This window comes from Mirounga angustirostris, unplaced genomic scaffold (assembly GCF_029215605.1).
Source record: "Mirounga angustirostris isolate CCGP_5_RB_7025 unplaced genomic scaffold, mMirAng1.0.hap1 SCAF_9, whole genome shotgun sequence".
In the NCBI taxonomy this organism is placed as follows: domain Eukaryota; kingdom Metazoa; phylum Chordata; class Mammalia; order Carnivora; family Phocidae; genus Mirounga; species Mirounga angustirostris.
This window is the reverse complement of record NW_026991717.1, coordinates 71,342,800-71,362,290: the sequence shown is the minus strand read 5'-3', so window position 1 is coordinate 71,362,290 and position 19,491 is coordinate 71,342,800. Positions and strand designations below refer to the sequence as shown.

Below are 19,491 nucleotides of genomic sequence, written 5' to 3'. Positions count from 1 at the left end.
GTGGTTCATAGACCTAACAGTTGCTAACACATGTTGAAAAACACCTGGCTAAGAGCAGAAACTACTGGGTTATATGCAACGTGGTTGGGCTTTAGAAATGTAGCAAGAATACAGAGAATAGTCTCCCATTCATTTTCCTTAGCTCTTCCTGGGGAACCCAGGGGTACTATTATAAATTATTTCTTCTATCTCAAACTTCCAAATAGCTTGTAAAAATCATTATTTGTCTAGATAATAATACCCTGATCATACAACTTCCGACCCTGTACCCGTGATGCCTGCATGTCCATTAGAAGCACCTGGCAATGTCATTGCAAGAAAAGTCCTAAAAAGGATTTGGTCTTCCCCAAAAGGAGTTATTAATGTGAAAGGGGTTCAGTGACACAGGTTGAGTCACCTTTGCAGATTCATACAAACCTCGATAATGGGTTTCTGGTATGAATGTGGGACATAAGTGACCAAAAAAGTTCAAACCTGAGAATCTGTCAAGTTCAGTGACTCAGAAACTCCCACCCATTTACTGCTTGGTAAAAAGCTTTAGTAGTTCCCATCCAAGAAATCTTCCTATGGACCATAAAGTCTTACATTTTTTGCCTTTTTTGTCCCTGCCCTAAACAATTATGAATGAGATCCTTAAAGCCTCTCCTGACCCTACTTGGGGGAAATTACCCACCCAGAGGGCTTGTAGTGGAGCCAGAGGTCTGCTAGATAGCTAGAGCCAGCTGCCTGCCCACCTCACTGAGTGTTCCTCTCCCTACTCAGAACGCCGATACTCCATTTTGTTAGTTTCCTCAGCCAGCCAAACCTGCCCTTTTCCCAGAACTTTATATGGTCTCCGCAAAAGCTGTTCTGTAGCAGGTCATTCACAAAGTGACAGAAGCTGCTGGGGTTTAGTTGCCAGAAAGTTACCTGCTAGAAATGCTGCAGTGGTCTGCTCTCTTGGGCAGTAGGAGGAGCAGCCTTTATTAGAATCTACGGGGGTGGGGGTTGGGGGGAAAGCAGCATCCTAACTTGCTCACTGTTATCTGACCACCTACGGAGACGGCTTCAGTGTTTGCTGTCAGGTTTTCATTCCCTCTCCTGGGCATACAATCCTGATTCATTCCCCTGGTGTGGGACCCAGCAACTGCCTGGATAGATACACTGGTCCCTACTATCTCCCTTTCAGCCTGTGAATGAGGCACATGGCAGTACTCCTACTCTGAAGTTTATCCTGTCTTGTCCTCATAAGCACTCACCTAAGTGTAAGGATATACATCTTTCCTTCAAAATATTAACCCTCCAGCACAGTCCCTCACTTGGCCAAGTAGTCTGCAGTCTTCACACAAATGACTTGAAGGTTTATTTTCCCTAGATCTCTACAGACCCAGGGAAACTGTATCTGAGGAATGTTTTAACTTTTTCCACCAAGATGGCAGCCTCCTGCCTGCCCTGTATACACTGGTTTTTCTTTTTGCCTTCCTTGCAAAGCCTTTTGGGTGTCCGTGTTTCCATAGCCATGTTTCCCTCCACCCCGCCCTCTTTTTTGCAACGTTTTGGCAATTTTCAGTCCTCTCCTTGAGTATTTATACTTAACAGCTTCAGAATATCCTAGGCACAATTCAGTTGCAACATAACCACACACCATTTCCCTAAGAAGAAATATCCTAGTGAAAGAACAACCACCAAACTTAACATAATCCATACTCCTGTATCTAGCTGATGTAAACACTTGATTATATTTGCTCTGTTCAGAAATAAAAATGACATGCCACTTTTATAGCTACTGTTAAAGCTTCTGTGCCTCCTAAAATGTGTGTCCAATCATTTTTATTTTCTCCCAATCTTCACGGGCACCATTCCAGTCCAAGCTATCATCCCTTTGCTCCTGGTTTACTGTGATACCCTCCTGTATACCCACACCCACTGTGATCCTTTTCCAATCACTTCTCCACACAACAGCCTTCGTGATCTTTTCAAAACACATACAGTGACAAAACTTCTTACCACAGTGCACATGGCATACACGGTCTTTCCTTACCTGTCTGTCCAGCCTCTCTATCATGTGCTCCTCACTTCCCTTGTTCGAACTTTGGTGCCTCTCACTCCCCATGCTCACTCCCTCCGCCTTTGTCCATTTGGTTCCCTAGTGAACTTAGTTCACCCTTAAGAGTTCAGCTCAAGTATTGCTTCCTCCAGGAATCCTCCCTGCCCTGCAGGCTCCCCTAGAACCAAGAATCTCTTTGTAGCACTAATTACAGCTACCGTCAGCAGTCTATATGATTACTTGATAAATACTGTTTTTCTTATTAGAGTGGAACTCAATGAGAGCAGGAGCTACATCTATTACTGTTCAATATTATCCCAAGTGTTTCAGAGTGTCTGATACATGAAAATATGTTGAATGAATGGGCCGGAAAGGAAAAAGTACAGGAGGGCCAGCCCTGGGTGAGGCAGTCTTGGAAACAGACTGAATGCCCAGCAAGGCTGAAGAACCGGCTGTGCACACCTGGAGGAATGTTGCAATGCCTTGGGCCTGTCTCAAGGAGATGCATTCTTGCAGGTGAACTTCAGTGCCCCTGCTTTCACTGTAATATTTCACAATCCTTACCCAGTGCCTCCAACAAATCCCTAATAATCCATGTCTGATTGCCAAGGATGAGAGAGACCGTGCATTATCCAAAAAAGATGGATGTGCTCATTGAAATTAACCTCTTTCAGGGCACCTGGGTGGCTCAGTCGGTTAAGCATCTGCCTTCAGCTCGGGTCGTGATCCTGGGGGTCTTGGGGGCCTGGGATCAAGCCCTGTGTCAGGCTCCCTGCTGAGCAGGGAGTCTGCTTTGCTTTTCCCTCTCCCCCTGCCCCTCTCCTGTTCATGCTCTCTCTCAAATAAATAGATAAAATCTTTTTTAAAAAGAAAACCTCTTTCAATACCTGTAAGTCCAATTTCCCTTACAAAGCCCACTCTCCCCTTAGTGGGCAGTTCTACCCCTCAACACCTGCATTCTTCTTAATATTAAAGTATACATATATACTATAAAATGCATGCACTTTAAGCATACAGCTTCATGAAGATTTACAAAAAGAACATGCCTGTGTAAACACCACCCTGATCAGGATATGGAACATTACCAGCACCCCAGAAACAACCTTCATGCCCCCTCCAACCATTAACCTCCTCTAGGTAACCACTACTCTGACTTCTATCACCATAGATAGGTGTCCTCTGTCTGTGAACTATACGTAGATGGAATAGTAAGTACTATTGATGTTTGGGCTCCCCGTGGCAGACACTTGGATGTAGTTTATTTGGGGAATGATTCCAGGAGACAGGACTTGTGAGGAAGTGGAAAAGTGAGACATTAAGAAGAAAAAGCCAGTAGAAAGGTGTGTGACTGAGATTGGGTACATAATACTTCTCCGAGTTTTCTAAGGATGGGAGAACAGGAGGCTGGAATATATTCATCCACTGGCTCCTGTTCCCCACTGACTGAGGGATGCCACAAGGAGGTTCACTTCTCTGCAATTTTGGGCTGTAACTGATCTGAACTGGCTCCGGCGGCATCGATGGACATTTAGATTGTTTTTGGTTTGAGATAATATTTTCCCATGAGCATTCTTGGACATGTCTTTTGAGAACACATCTGTACACATTTCTGTTATGTATGTATATAATTGGGTGGAATTGGGCATAGGGTATGTGTATATTCAGCTTTAATAGATACTGCCAAACACCTCTCCAAAGTGATTGTACTAATTTATACTTTCACTAGCTGTAAATGAAATTTTTAGTTGCTCCACATCCTTGTCAGCACTTGGTATTGTCAGTCCTTATAATTTTTTTTTTTTAATGAGTGTGTTTGAGCTTGTCTCACTTTGCTCTTCGGTAAACTTTTATTGTATAATTTACATAAAGAAAAGTGCACAAATCATGTGTACAGCTGTTATTTTTGCACACTGAACACACAAAAATTAGCAAGAAATCAAGAATTGGAGAATCACCAGCACTGTAGAAGTCCCACACATGCATGCCCTCTTCTGGCCACTTACACCACCATCCCAAGGACATCTATTATCCTGATAGCATAGATTCTTTTTGCCTGTTTTTGAACTTCAAATAAGTGAAATATTACATAGTTTTATATGTCTAGCTTCTTTGATTCAACATTGTCTTTTCAGTTCATCTATATTGTTGCATGTTGTAGTTTGTTCATTCATACTATTGTATAGTATTACATTATACAGATATACTGCAGTTTATTCATTCTGTGAATAGGCATTTAGACTTTTCAGTTTTGGCTATTATGAATAAAGCTGCTACGAACATTCAAGAGCATGTCTTTTTTTGAACAAATGTGTCTATTTCTGCTGGGTATAAGTCTAAGAATGAAATCACTGGATAAAGAGTATTATCTCATGCCCTTGCATACCTACTATTTTCCAATCTTAGCTACTCTGGTAGGTATCCTAGTGGTGTCGCTTTAAAAACTTTTTTTCTTAAGGGGCACCTGGGTGGTTCAGTCAATTAAGTCTCAGACTCTGGATTTCGGTTCAGGTCATGATCTCAGGGTCGTGGGATCGAGCCCCATGTCAGGCTCCGTGCTCTGCTGGGATTTGGCTTGAGATTCTCTCTCTCCCTCTCCCTCTGTTCCTCCCGCCCCACCCCGCTCATGCTCTGTCTCTCCCCGTAAAATAAATAGATCTTCAAAGCAAACTTTAAGAATTTTTTTCTTAAGAATTTTTCTTTCCTGGAACACCTGGGTGGCTTAGTCAGCTGAGCGTCTGCCTTCGCCTCAGGTCATGATCCCAGGGTCCTGGGATCAAGTCCCACATTGGGCTCCCTGCTTAGTGAGGAGCCTGCTTCTTCTGCCTGCCTCTCCCCCTGCTTGTGCTCTCTCTCTCTCTGACAAAATCTTTAAAAAAAAATTGATCGGGGTGCCTGGGTGGCTCAGTTGGTTAAGCGACTGCCTTCGGCTCAGGTCATGATCCTGGAGTCCCTGGATCGAGTCCCGCATCGGGCTCCCTGCTCGGCAGGGAGCCTGCTTCTCCCTCTGACCCTCTCCCCTCTCATGTGCTCTCTCTCTCTCTCTCTCTCATTCTGTCTCAAATAAATAAATAAAATCTTTAAAAAAAAATTGATCTTTCCTTTTTAAAAATCAGCTTCTAGGGGCACTTGGCTGGCTCACTCAGAAGAGCATACGACTCTTGATCTCAGGATTGTGAGTTCGAGCCCCACACTGGGTGTAAAGATTACTTAAGTAAATAAAACTTAAAAAAAAAAATAAGCTTCAGGGACGCCTGGGTGGCTCAGTCACTTAAGCGTATGACTTTGGCTCAGATCATGATCCCAGCGTCCTGGGATTGAGCCCTGCATCCAGCATCTTGCGCAGGGGGGAGCCTATTTCTCCCTCTGCCTGCCACTCCCCCTGCTTGTGCTCTCTCTCTCTCTCTGACAAATAGGTAAAATCTTAAAAATAAATAAAAATAGCTTCGGGCGCCTGGGTGGCTCAGTTGGTTAAGCGACTGCCTTCGGCCCAGGTCATGATCCTGGAGTCCCGGGATCGAGTCCCGCATCGGGCTCCCTGCTCAGCGGGGAGTCTGCTTCTCCCTCTCCCGCTCCCCCCTCTTGTGCTCTCTCACTCTCTCTCAAATAAATAAATAAAATCTTTAAAAAATAATAAAATAAAATAAAATAAAAAATAAGCTTCCAAAGTTGGAGTAACAGATTTTCAGAAAAGTTGCAAAGACAGTACAGAGAATAAGTGATGAATCACTGAATTCTACTGAAACCAATATTGCACTGAATGTTAACTAACTAGAATTTAAAATTTTAATAAATAAATGCAAGCCTCATCATAAAAAAGAGCTCCCTATATGCCCATCCTCAGTTTCCCCTAATGTTTTTGTGGTTTGTTTTTTTTTTTTAAGATTTTTAAATTAATTTATTTGAGAGAGAAAGAGAAACAGCATGAGAAGGGAGAGGGTCAGAGGAGAAGCAGGCTCCCCGCCGAGCTGGGAGCCTGATGCGGGACTCAATCCCTGGACTCCGGGATCATGACCTGAGCTAAGGCAGATGCTTAACAACTGAGCCACCCAGGTGCCCCTCACCTAATGTTAACGTCTTAATGCTTTTGTCAAAACTAAGAAATCAACACTGGTACATTACTATTAAACCCCAGACCTGGGGCGCCTGGGCGGCTCAGTCAGTCAGGCCTCTGACTCGTGATTTCAGCTCAGGTCATGATCTCAGGGTCCTGAGATTGAGCCCTGCATCAGACTCCACACTGGGCATGGAGCCTGCTTGAGATTCTCCTTTCTCTCTGCCCCTCCCCTGTGTTCACACTCTCTCTCATGCATGCTCTCTCTCTTAAAAAACTCCAGGGCGCCTGGGTGGCTCAGTCGGTTGAGCGTCTGCCTTCAGCTCGGGTCGTGATCCCGGGTCCTGGGATCAAGCCCCACATCGGGCTCCCTGCTCAGTGGGAGGCTTGCTTCTCCCTCTTCCACTCCTCTGCTTGTGACTCCTCTCTCTCTGTCAAATAAATAAATAAAAATAAAATCTTTAAAAAAAAACCCAAAAACTCCAGACCTTATTCAGACTTCAGCAGTTACTACATTCACTCGTGTGTTTGTGTGTTTCCACACAATTTTATCACACATATAAATTCATGTAACTACCACCACACTCAATATACAGAAATGTCCCATTACCACAAAAGAACCCTTATACTACTTACTGTCATACTATGTCCCCCATCCTCCTACAACCATTCTTAACCTTTGGAAACCACTAATCTGTTCTTCATTACTATAATTTTGCCGTTTCAAGAAGTTATATAAATGACATCACACAGTGTGTAACCTTTTGAGAATGGCTGCCGCCCCCCCCCCCCCAACAAACACGCAGCACAATGCCCTTAAATTCCATCCAAGTTGTTACATGTAACAATAGTTTGTTCCTTTTTGTTGCTGTGGATGTACCAGTTTGTTTAACCATTCATCTGTTGAAGGACATTTGGGATGTTTCCAGTTTGGGGCTATTACAAATAAAGTTGCTATGAATATTTGTGTATCCGTTTTTGTGGACATACGTTTTCATTTCTCTGGGATAAATGCCCAGGAAGGAGTGTGGTGGTGGGTGAGTAGGGTGGTAAGTATATGTTTAATTTTATGAGAAATTGCCAAACCATTTCTCAGAGTTGCTATGTTATTTTACATTCCCACCAACAAGAACAAGAGATCCAGTTTCTCTGCATTCTTGGCAAGATTTGGGATTGTCACTCCTTTTTTTTTTTTTTTTAATGTAATCTCCCCATCCAACGTGGGGCTCAAACTCAAACCCTGAGATCAAGAGTCACATGCTCCACTGACTGAGCCAGTCAGATGCCCCAGGATTGTGACTAGTTTTTATTTTCACTTTTTTAATAGGTATTGAGTGGGGTTTTGTTCTTGTTTGCTTGTTTGCATTTCCCTAATGGCTGATGATACCATCATTTCAAGTGGTTATCTGCCACTTGGTAAACTGTCCATGCCTTTTGTCCATGTTATAATTGGATTTTTTTTTTTTTTTAAGGTAAGCTCTTTGCCCACCGTGGGCTTGAACTCATGACCCCGAGATCAAGAGATGCATGCTCTACTGACTGAGCCACCCAGGCGCCCCTAAACTGCTGAATCTTGAGGGGATTCACCATGTTCGGTGTAGAGCTTACTTAAAACAAACAAAACAAAACAAAACCTACTGATTTTGAGAGTTCTTTATATGTTCTAGATACAGATCCTTTGTCAAATAGTTTGCAAATATTTCCTCTCATTTCTGTAGCTTGTATTTTCATCTTAACAGAACTTTGTAGAGCAAATGTTTCTAATTTTGATAAAGTCCAATTTATCAATTTTTGTCTTTTATGGATCATGCTTTTAGTGTCATTTCTAATAACTCTTTACCAAGAACTTTACCTGACCTGATGATTTTCTCTAATAAGGTTTTTTATGTAAATTCAATTTGCCAACATATAGTACCTTATTATTTTCAGATGTAGAGTTAAATAATTCATCAGTTGCATATAACATGTAGTGCTCATCACATCACATACCCTCCTTAATGCCCATCATCCAATTACCCCATCCCCCCACCCACCTCCCCTCCAACGACCCTCAGTTTGTTTCCTATAGTTAAGAGTCTCTCATGGTTTGTCTCTCTCTGATGACTTCCCATTCAGTTTTCCCTCCCTTGCCCTATGATCTTCTGTGCTGTTTCTTACATTCCACATGAGTGAAACTACATGATAATTGCCTTCTCTGATTGACTTAATTCGCTCAGCATAATACCCTCCAGTTCCATCCACGTCAGTGTAAATGGTAAGTATTCATCCTTTTTGATAGCTGAGCAATATTCCATTATATATATATATACCACATCTTCTTGATCCATTCATATGTCGATGGACATCTTGGCTCTTTCCATAGTTTGGCTATTATGAACATTGCTACTATAAACATTGGGGTGCATGTGCCCCTTCGGATCATTACATTTGTGTCTTTGGGGTAAATACCTAGTAGTGCAATTGCTGGGTCATAGGGTAGCTCTAATTTTAACGTCTTGAGGAACCTCCATACTGTTTTCCAGAATGGCTGTACCAGCTTGCATTCCCACCAACAGTGTGGGAGGGTTCCCCTTTATTCCGCATCCTCGCCAACATTTGTTGTTTCCTGACTTGTTAATTTTAGCCATTCTGACTGGTGTGAGGTGATAATCTCATTGTGGTTTTGATTTGTATTTCCCTGATGCCGAATAATGTTGAGCATTTTTTCATGTGTCTGTTGGCCATTTATATGTCTTCTTTGGAGGAATGTCTGTTCATGTCTTCTGCCCATTTCTTGACTGGATTATTTGTTTTTTGGGTGTTGAGTTTGATAAGTTCTTTATAGATCTTGGATACTAGTCCTTTATCTGATATGTCATTTGCAAATATCTTCTCCCATTCCATAGGTTGCCTTTTAGTTTTTTTGGCTGTTTCCTTTGCTGTGCAAAAGCTTTCTATCTTGATGAAGACCCAATAGTTCATTTTTGCTTTTGTTTCCTTGCCTTTTGAGAGGTGTCTAGCAAGAAGTTGCTGCGGTTGAGGTCGAAGATGTTGCTACCTACCTGTGTTCTGCTCTAGGATTTTGATGGATTCCTGTCTCACATTTAGGTCTTTCATCCATTTTGAGTTTATCTTTGTGTGTGGTGTAAGAGAATGGTCCAGCTTCATTCTTCTGCATGTGGCTGTCCAATTTTCCCAACACCATTTGTTGAAGAGATTGTCCTTTTCCCACTGGATATTCTTTCCCACTGGATGTCCTTTTCCCACTGGATATTCAACTAACTAGAAGATTAGTTGACCAGAGAGTTGAGGGTTCATTTCTGGGTTCTCTTCTAATAAGTTTTATAGTTTTATCTTTTACATTTAAATCTATGATCGTTCCAATTTTAGTATATGTGCTGCCAAAGCGAGCACTAAATCTATGATCCATTAAAAAAATGTGTGTGTGTGTAATATGTAGGGTTTAGACTGAAGGGTTTTTTAAAATTTGTTTTTACCTATGGCTGTTAAACTGCTCCAGCACCATTTGTTGAAAAGACTATCCTACCAGTGAATTGCTTTTGCACCTTTGTCAAAAGTCAGTTGGGCATACTTATTTGAGTTCTATTTTTGGGTTCTCTATTTTGTTCCATTGATCAATGTTTTTATCCACCTGTCCATACCATATTTTTGTTAACTGTAGCAATATAGTCTTAAAATTGGGTAGAATGATTCTATTTTATTCTTTTATTTTTATATCTTGATCTTGTATCTTGCAACCTCACTTGTTTGTTTGTTTGTTTGTTTTCCCCATGACTGAGTGTTGAATTTTGTCAAGTGCTTTTTGTGCATCAGTTGATGTTATTGTGTGACTTTCTTCTTTCGCCTATTAATATGGCGGGTTCTACTGACTGCTTTCCAAATGTTGAAGGAAACTTGCATCCCAGAATCAACCCCACTGAGTCATGGTACATAATTCTTTCTTTTCTTTTCTTTTTTTTTTTTAAAGATTTTATTTATTTATTTGAGAGAGAGAATGAGAGAGAGAGAGCACGAGAGGGAAGAGGGTCAGAGGAAGAAGCAGACCCCCCGCTGAGCAGGGAGCCCGATGTGGTACTCGATCCCGGGACTCCAGAATCATGACCTGAGCCGAAGGCAGTCGCTTAACCAACTGAGCCACCCAGGCGCCCTACATAATTCTTTCTACATGCATGGTTAGATTCTATATGCTAATATTTTGTTGCAGACTTTCATGTCTATATTCATGAGACTTTTTTTTTATTAGTGTGGTCTTATTCTGGTTTTTGGTTTGGTTTGATTTGGTATCATAGTTTGGAAAAGTTTCCTTCTATTTTCTTGAAGAGATTATGTAGGATTGGTGTGATTCTTTTTTAAACATTTGGTGGAATTATCCACTGAAACCATCTAGACCTAGAGATTTATTTTTAAGAATTTTTAAAATAGGTAACTCAGTTACTCATTATCTATTTTGTATTGAGTGATTTTAGTACTTTCATATAAAATAAAGAAGAGTTCTGTGGGCAGAACCATGATTTCAGAGGTGGAGCCAAGAGCCATGGACAATTATTTCCAGAACTTGAATCCTAATCAAGGAATTGCCATCAAGCACCCTACTGGATTTCAGAATTTCTATGACTCAATGACTTTTGTGTGTCTACCTTCCCCATCTCCCCTTTTTATTCTATAGTGGTTATCCCATACCTGTCCTGCCATTATATGTTGTGAGTGTAGAAGTCAGATGTAACTTGTATGTTCAGCTCATCAGACTTATGATTGAGTGACATTGTACTGGAGAAATGCTATGTAACTCTGCCTAATGAGTTTCATCCTTACCTGTACCTAATTTAGATGATGTGATCATGGACTTGAGCTGACACTGTAATGGGATGTGACCGTGGAGGGCCTTGGGAGGGATTATTTTGCATATAAGGTGGACATGAATCATTGAGGGCCAGAAGGCAGACTGTGATAGCCAGTCTTCAAGATGGCCCCCAAGATTTTCACCTCCTGGTATTGATACCCTTGTGTAGTCCACTCCCACAGTGAATAGGGCCGATCTGTGTAACCAACAGGATACTGTGGAAAATATAGTATGTCACTTCTAAGAAGGATAATATAATCAATGTTTATTGATTTATTTTTTTAAGATTTTATTTGACACAGAGAGAGAGAGAGAGTGTGAGCACACAAGCAGGGAGAGCAGCAGAGGGAGAGGGAGAAACAGGCTCTCTGCTGAGCAGGGAGTCCAATGCAGGACCCTGAAATCATGACCTCAGCCGAAGGCAAACACTTAACCGACTGAGTCACCCAGGCGCCCCTCAATGTTTATTGATTCAAACTACTAAATTATGGGAGAATTTATTGTATGGCAATAGAGAACTAATCCAGTGACTAATTAATTTACTTAAATATCACTATGAACTCGGGGTCCCTGGGTGGCTCAGTCGGTTAAATGTCTGACCCCTGGCTTCCACTCAGGTCATGATCTCAGGGTCATGAGATCCAGCCTTGTGATGGATTCTGAGCTGAGCATGGAGTCTGCTTGAAATTCTCTCTCCCTCCCCCTCTGCCTTTCCTGCTTGTGCTCTCTCTCCCTAAAATAAATAAATAAATAAACAAACAAACAAATAAACAAATAAATAAATAAATAAACCTTTTAAAAATATATCATTATGAACATATTTGATAAGCATATTTGATAGACTTAAATATCATTGTTAAATATTTAATGATAGCTACTAATAGAAATAAAAAAATCAGTAGAAGGGGAAAAAAGCATATTGAAAAACAAAGAAAATTTAATCCAAAAGGAAATAAAAATAAGGCCAGAGAGTGGGAGAGGGAAGCAAATTGTAAAAAGTATGATAAATGGAAAAATCAAAGTGAGATGTAAAAATAAATTCAATATATATCAAAAGTCCCCCAAATTGTAAAAAAAAAAAAAAAGCCAAAAATCAAAACCAAAACCCCCAAATCTCACCAAACATAAAAACAGAGATACTCTGATTGGCTAAAAGAGAAAATTCCAGATATATGATGTTTACAAAAGCCACACCTAAAATTTGGGAGTGTTGGTTCTCAAAATGATTTTAATGAGTAGCAAGCTAACAGAAACAAATAAAGGACATAGTAAAGGATATGAGGGACTAACCGAATAACAATACCCGCATAGAGAAGAAGACACAGCTGCACTCTAGCAATGGAACAACTATCCCCGGCTTTCAGGTCTCCACAGGTCTCCACTGCCTAGGATAGCATCTGATCAGGGTGAGGATCTTGTCCCCTTCTTCACAAAGTTGCCTTTCACTGTGTTTGTTTGATTTTTGCTTCGTCCATACCAGTTTTTCTAGTAAAGCTTCAAAACATTCCTGAATATTTACTGTGTGACAAGGTACATCTGAAATCAGTTTTTCAGGCCTATCATCATCCTAAAAAGACCCAGATTTCAGGTCTGCTTGGAGAAATTCTGCAAACATAATGGCACAGAAAAGTTGAAAATAAAAAGTTAAGAGTAAAGGGATGGTAAAAGATCTAAGATCTACCATGCTAGTAGTAATCAATAAAATTGTGGAGACAGTATTGCTAAAGAAAGTAATTTTATACTGATAAGTGGGTAAATTTATCAAAAGGGCCTAACAATCTTTACATGTTTATTTGCCTAATAAAGGAACTTCAGAATACCTGAAGCAAAAAGTAAAGAACTGTAGGGAGAAATAAACTCACAATTACAGTTAGAGATTCATTATACCCCTCCTTCAATACTTTATGGAACAAGTAGCCAGAAAATCAGAAAGGATATAGTAGACTTGAACATCACTACCAAGCAACATGACCTAATTGGTGATTATGGAACACTCTACCCAAGAACAGCAGAATATACATTCTTTTTAAGTGAACATGGAGCATTCACCAAAACAGAACATATTCTGGGCCATAAAACAAGTCTCAATAAATTCACAAGCATTCAGGGGCGCCTGGGTGGCTCAGTCGTTAAGCGTCTGCCTTCGGCTCAGGTCATGATCCCAGGATCCTGGGATCAAGCCTCGCATCAGGCTCCCTGCTCCGCGGGAAGCCTGCTTCTCCCTCTCCCACTCCCCCTGCTTGTGTTCCCTCTCTTGCTGTGTCTCTCTCTGTCAAATAAATAAATTAAAAAAAAAAATTCACAAGCATTCAAGTCATACGAAGTATGTTTTTTGACCACATGCTATTAAATTAGAAATCAAGAACAGAAAGATCCCTAGGAAATACCCAAATATTTGGAAACTAAGTATATAGCTTTAATTTTACTATGACCTTGGGCAGGGAGGTCTTAGGTGTACATTGGCTAACTGGCATACAAGAAAGAAAAGCTACAAAAACGTGGTTTTCCAGTGGAGCAGAAATACAACGTAAGAGTTAAGTTGAGGGTTAAGGGAGAGCAGTCCTTTGAGGCTAATGATGAGCATATTGACTGGGATCTCGTGTGGATCCATTCTCTCTATTTCCAGGTTCCCAGTCACCTTATTATTCTTCTGGATAGAGCCTCTTGGAGATGCTACTAACTTCACAAAAACATTAGTGGGTCTACCTGGGGCCAATTATTCTTACTTCCTCAGCTGCCTCCTAAACTCTCATCAGTGAACACATCATCCTCCCCAGCTGTGAGCTGCTGGGCTGCCCGGGGGAAAGGATGTCTCTCCCCACCCTTGAGGATCAGTTGAGAGGATGTCTTGGGGAGTGGGGGCTGTTTTCTTCCATCACCACGTGAGAGGTTAAAGTCAGTAGCGGTCTCTGATTTCCATATTCAGTCTATGGACCCAGAGTCTGGCTTTGTTTTTATTGTTTTTCTACTGAAGGCTTGTGTTCTGATTCCCAGAGTAAGAGCTTTGCCATCAAGTCATATGCTTTACTAGAAATAAATGATTTGTTTAACGACTGAGCCACCCAGGCGCCCTGAAATAAATGATTTGTTTAAGAACATGTCAAGCAACCTTTGAAAGAGGAAGTTCTCTGGTGTTTGATTATCACAAGGTTTATCACAAGAAATCTGAAATATTCAGATTTCTGGAAATTGTTGATATTGATACACATTCGGGAAAGAAGAGAATGGCCAGGACAACCATCCTACTCACAGGCTGATTTTCCAGGACATGGAGAATTCCAGCAGTTTAGAAAAGGATGTTTATATGTGGCTCAGGAAGATCTGTCTGCTCCTGCAGGTACCCCATGGTTTAGTGTTTCTCAAAGTGTGGTTCAGAGATCCCCTGTTTCAGAATCACTGGATTTGGGGGCCCAGCTATAGACCTGTTTGATCAAATTTTCTGAGGTTGGGACCTGGAATCTGCACATTTAACAAGCTTCTCCGGTGAACCTTGGGCAGGGCACCTTAATGCTTGAGAACCATTGTTTGGGGTCACTATTGCTCAAGACACACTAGCTGCTTCCTTGGCTGCCTTCTCTCTGTCTGCGCTCCCAGTCCGCTATTCCTGGGAGGAGGGCGAGGAGGCAGCTGTAAATAAAGCCCCTTGCCTACTCCTCCCTCACCTACAGGCCCCAAGCATCGGTGATCACTCCTAGACGCTCTCCTCCCCAATCCATTTCCATGTGAAAAGACCACCCTTAAGTTTTCTTCCTAGATTTCATTCACAGGTACAAACTTCAGCCAACAGAAATAGTGGTTATTCCAGTGTCCTTTGAAAAATTGACAGAGATGTCAGTTTCTTCATCCCTTGCTTGGCTTACTCTATATTCTGAATAATTCTGAATTGAGTGCAGATTGGAGAAGAGAGATGAGAGGGGAAAGTGGAGGAGAAGAGAGAGAGTGGATTTTTTTTTTTTAAGATTTTAAAAAATTTATTCATTTGAGACAGAGAAATACAGAGAGAGAGGGAGAGGGAGAAGCAGGGTCTCCACTGAGCAGGGAGCCGGATGTGGGACTTTATCTCAGGACCCTGAGATCATGACCTGAGCCGAAGGCAGAGGCTTAACTGACTGAGCCACCCGGGTGCCCCGAGAGTGGATTTAAAGCGAGTAATGAACCTGGAGCCTCTGATCAGCTACCCGCTGTATTCCCTACCACCCTATCCTGTCCCTTCCCACCTCCCCGCCTCATCGACGCTATCCTGACCATTGACCACATTCCCACTTTTCTCAGCTGTTGTTCACTCTTTTCATGAGAGAGATACCTGCAGTCCAGTTACCCACACTGAAACAGTCTATTGAGGGAAGACGTGAAGTTGGGTCTCAAGAAGTCCTGTTCCACTCTTAACAACCATTTCTCAGCATCCTTGAAGTTCCTCTAAGTTATTCCATCCTGGGATTTTTAGTCATTTCTCTGAAGGCCTTGTAATTTGCTTTGAAGTTGGGTTGGCTTTTGAAACCAATGGAGCCAGTGACATTTGCAACCCAAATCTAGGGCTGCCCACACCCCCACAATAATGGGGTTTATTATAAACTAGCAGCTATTAGTTTAAGAATGGCTGAATGGGGGCACCTGGGTGTCTCAGTAGGTTAAGCATCCAACTTTTGATTTTTGGCTCAGGTCATGATCTCAGGATCATGAGATCGAGCCCCACATTGGGCTCTGCGCCTAGTGCTCAGTACAGTGTCTGCTTGGGATCCTCTCCGGCTCCCTCTGTCCCTCCCACTGCGCTCATGCATGCTCTCTCTCTCTCTCTCTCCCTCCTTCAAATAAATAAATAAATAAATAAATAAATGAATAAATAAATAAATAAATATTTAAAAAAAAGAATGGCTGAATGTTACATCTCAGTGACATCAAATCACAGAGTTATGCTTCATGTGCTTTAAAAGAAGTTACCAAGGCTCTGTGTTCAAATTTGCCCTCTTATATTTTGAATATCTCAACTTTAGTGGGGCATGTGACCTCTTCGGGCATTACAATGCTTTCTGCTTGTCACCAGTCACAGTGCTCTAGCAGTAGCCATAGTGCCTTCGTTATCTACTTGACAGTCGAATTTAGTTATCCATGTGTTTAGAGTCTTCTCCTGCCCTGGTAGTTTGATGATTCTGGAAACTCTGCCAGTGGGATAAATTAGAAACTTTGCTCAATCCAGCTCTCCTCTCCCAAATCCTCCCAACATCATCCACAGCTGTGTCATTCACTTACACTCCTGCCCTGAGGAGCTCCTTGAGGAGCTTTCATCCTACCCAATCACATCTGCTGGCTTCAAAGTCTTTGCAGCTGAGGGTCCTCACCAAAGAGCATGGAGTGCTTAACTGACTCCAGAACCCAGAGGTAATTCAGCAACATGGGCAGCACAGCAGCCAATGGAGTGGAAAAGAGTATGGTGTTTAGGTGGTGCAACCATGGCCTTGTTCATTCTCCGAATAGGAAAGGCATTTACAAAGCCCTGGGGAAGAGCTGTTCCTTCCCCTCTGGCCCCAGTGGCCTTCGAGTTCAGGGTGAACCTATTCCTTGGAAATGACTCGAGACTCTGCAAAGGATGCTTCCAAGAGCAAGGTCTCGGTTTGCTCTTCATGGCCCTACACCATCCCCATCTCTCCACATCCCCAACCCTCATCACTGTTAGAACTCACAGTAGTGCTTAACTTGTGCCAAGTTCAGAGGCCATTTTAGAGCTGAGCCAATAAATCGCCTTCAGCTCCTCTAGAACATTCCTCTGAAGGTCTCTTCAGTCACGCTTGCTCAGCATACATGTCTCTGTCTGTGTTGTTTGGTGGTGGGTTGCTTGCCAAATTTTGTCATTGTTTCATTTTATTGATCATATTTAGTTATGCACTAGGTCTGTCTCTCCAATGAGAGTAATCAAAGCTAACATTCTTTGAACTTTCTTAACACGCCAGGCTTTGTTCAAGTGCTTTATGTGTATTAACTCATTGAATTGTTACAACAATCTTTTGAGATTAGTGCTATTATCCCTATTGTACAGATGAGAAAACTGAAACTCAGAGAGGTTAAATAACATTCCCAAGGTTACACAGCTAGTTAGTGGTGAGGTCCCAGCTTGGAACCTTGGCAGTCTGATGCCAGGGCCTGTGTGCTTTAACACAAAATATACTATCCCTAGAATGTAAGCTTCCTAAAGACAGACACTTGAATTTCTGACAGGAAGAACACAGAGCTCAGCATATGGAAGGCCATCAACAAATATTTCCTAACTAACTGTTCCATTATTTAGAACTTCTTAAGGTCATGGAGAGACCAAATTGTATACATTTCTTTTCTGTTTTTTACTACTGCTCTAGTAATGCTTACAAACTAACCAAACAACCAAGTAGAGAAGACCTTCTCTATGAAAGAGTTCTACCTACAGAGGACCTCCACAGTGAGACCAATCTTCAGACGGCTGCCCTTGGCTAAAGCAGAACCAAATCCAGTGAGAGCCCCTGGGTGTTCCCCCTCATTTCGGGTGGTACCCTCGTTCCACACACCAGGGCACTGGAGAAATATGGAAGGGGCAAACCTGAGCCAAGGGATGGAGTTAGAGCTCTTGGGCCTCACCAGTGACCCCCAGCTCCAGAAGCTGCTCTTCACCATGTTCCTGGGCACGTACACCATCACTGTGCTGGGGAACCTAATCATGTTCCTTCTGATCCGCATGAGTGCCACTCTGCACACGCCCATGTGCTCCCTCCTGAAGAGCCTCTCCTTCTTGGACTTCTGCTACACCTCCACAGTTGTCCCGCAGACCCTGGTGAACTTCTTGGCCAAGAAGAAAGTGATCTCCTATTTTGGCTGCATGGCTCAGATGTTCTTCCATGCAGGTTTCACCACCAGTGAATGCTATCTCATTGCCGCCATGGCCTATGACCGCTCTGCCACCATTTGTAACCCCCTGCTCTTCCCACTCCCTGTGTCTCCTGAGATCTGTGTCTCTTTGATTGTGGGCTCCTAGGGTGCAGGATTTCTCAATTCTCTTATCCACACAAGCTGTATCTTTAGTCTGAAATTCTGTGGTGCTCATGTGGTCACTCACTTCTGTGATGGACCACCTATCTTGTCTCTGTCTTGTGTGGACACCTTGATGTGTGAGATCCTGCTCTTCATTTTTGCTGGTTTCAACCTTTTGAGCTGCACCCTTACCATCTTGGTCTCCTACCTCTTAATCCTCATCTCCTTCCTGAGAATAAGCTCAGCCCAGGGCAGGTTCAAGGCCTTTTCCACCTGTGCTTCCCACCTCACTGCTGTGTCCCTCTTCTATGGCACACTTTTTATGTACCTGCGCCCCAGGTCCAGCTACTCGTTGACCCAAGACCGCACAGTTGCTGTGATCTGCACAGTGGTAATCCCAATGCTGAACCCCCCTTATGTACTCCTTGAGAAGCAAGGATGTGAAGGAAGCTTTAAGAAAGGTTTGGGGCAGGAAAATAATGGAATGATCCTCTCAACCCATTACCACATATCTTTAGAAAGCCAAAGGAGGGGCTCCTGGGTGGCTCAGTCGGTTAAGTGTCTGCTTTCGGCTCACATCATGATCCCAGAGTCCTAGGAGTGAGTCCCTGTGTTGGGCTCCCTGCTTAGCGGGGAGCCTGCTTCTCCCTCTCCCTCGGCCGGCCCCTCTCTCCCCCCACCTCAAATAAGTGCCCCCTCTCTCTCAAATCAATAAATAAAATCTTAAAAAAAGCAAGCAAGCCAAGGAAACTACCTTATGTGGTGCCAGCCCAAGTACATGTCCGTGCTCCTCCCTGGGAATAAACGGCATAAGCTCTGGTCGCTGGTGCTTCTGCATCCACCTGCCACAGAAAGAACTGGTGGTATCATAGAGACTAACCAGAACTGAGAAGGGAGTGTCTGCTTGTTGCAGAATTTGACCCATTGGCAAGATTTAGCCGTGCCTTTGTTCAGATGCTTTGCTCGTATTTCCACGTTTGTGAATACTTTATTTTTAGAAACTGACGTTTATATTCTTCATAATAAAGTCTCTCATTAACTAAGGTGAACACTTTGACTGCTTGGGGAACTCCTCCCCTTCTGTACAGTCTCCTCTTTGTAAAAACTGACTCCTGATTGTCTGATTATTTGACAATTATTATATTGTCTGATACTGTAACAATGTCAAAAGCTCACGTGATGTTTTATTGTCTTTGTTGACCTTTCCCCCCCACTCCCCGGCCAAATAGCCACTTGGTCACTTTCAAACTGGATAAACTCGGGCAACTTACTTAACTTTTCCAAGTCACAGACCTTTCCCCTTTTAACTGGTGTGAGTTTTAAATTAAGTGTTCAGTGAAATATTGCAGGTAAATCGTTCAGCACATGGTCAGCATTTGTATGCTACCTCACCTTTTCCTTTACAGCAGACCCTAAGCTCTCACAAAGTGAGAGAGAGGACATGTTTTGCCTTTCTCAAAGGCTAGCTCTCTCTGCTAGCGTTCGATTCTTGGTAACTTGTAAGGTGTGATTGAATTAAGTTAAACCTATTTATTTACTTATGTATTTGAGAGAGGGGGGTGGCGGAGAGGCAGAGGGAGA

The 19,491-nt window shown here is 42.5% G+C and overlaps 3 protein-coding genes across 8 annotated transcripts in view; all 3 read left to right on the top strand.

The window, feature by feature from the left end:
• Positions 1-7,704, top strand: part of HNRNPC (heterogeneous nuclear ribonucleoprotein C) — a 66,645-nt gene extending 58,941 nt beyond the window's left edge. Inside the window, exon 8 of the mRNA XM_064570774.1 lies at positions 7,550-7,704. Within this exon, the coding sequence (XP_064426844.1) occupies positions 7,550-7,585 (36 nt within the window). The 3' untranslated portion in view covers positions 7,586-7,704. The remainder of the gene's footprint in view (positions 1-7,549) is intronic.
• The window catches only part of RNASE13 (ribonuclease A family member 13 (inactive)), a 120,104-nt gene that overhangs the window by 4,893 nt on the left and 95,720 nt on the right, over positions 1-19,491 (top strand). For 4 of the 6 annotated variants that reach the window (XM_064570782.1, XM_064570776.1, XM_064570780.1 and 1 more), the window contains exon 1: positions 7,921-10,249. The exons of the other annotated variants lie outside the window; for them this stretch is intronic. The gene's annotated coding sequence lies outside the window, so the exon portion shown is untranslated. Of the gene's footprint in view, positions 1-7,920; positions 10,250-19,491 lie in introns of those variants that run through there. 6 annotated transcript variants of the gene reach the window in all.
• On the top strand, positions 17,353-18,877 carry LOC123862381 (olfactory receptor 5AU1). The gene is given in 2 exon segments (XM_045901943.2): positions 17,353-18,319; positions 18,321-18,877. Coding segments are annotated over 2 exon segments (930 nt in total). The 5' UTR covers positions 17,353-17,467; the 3' UTR covers positions 18,399-18,877.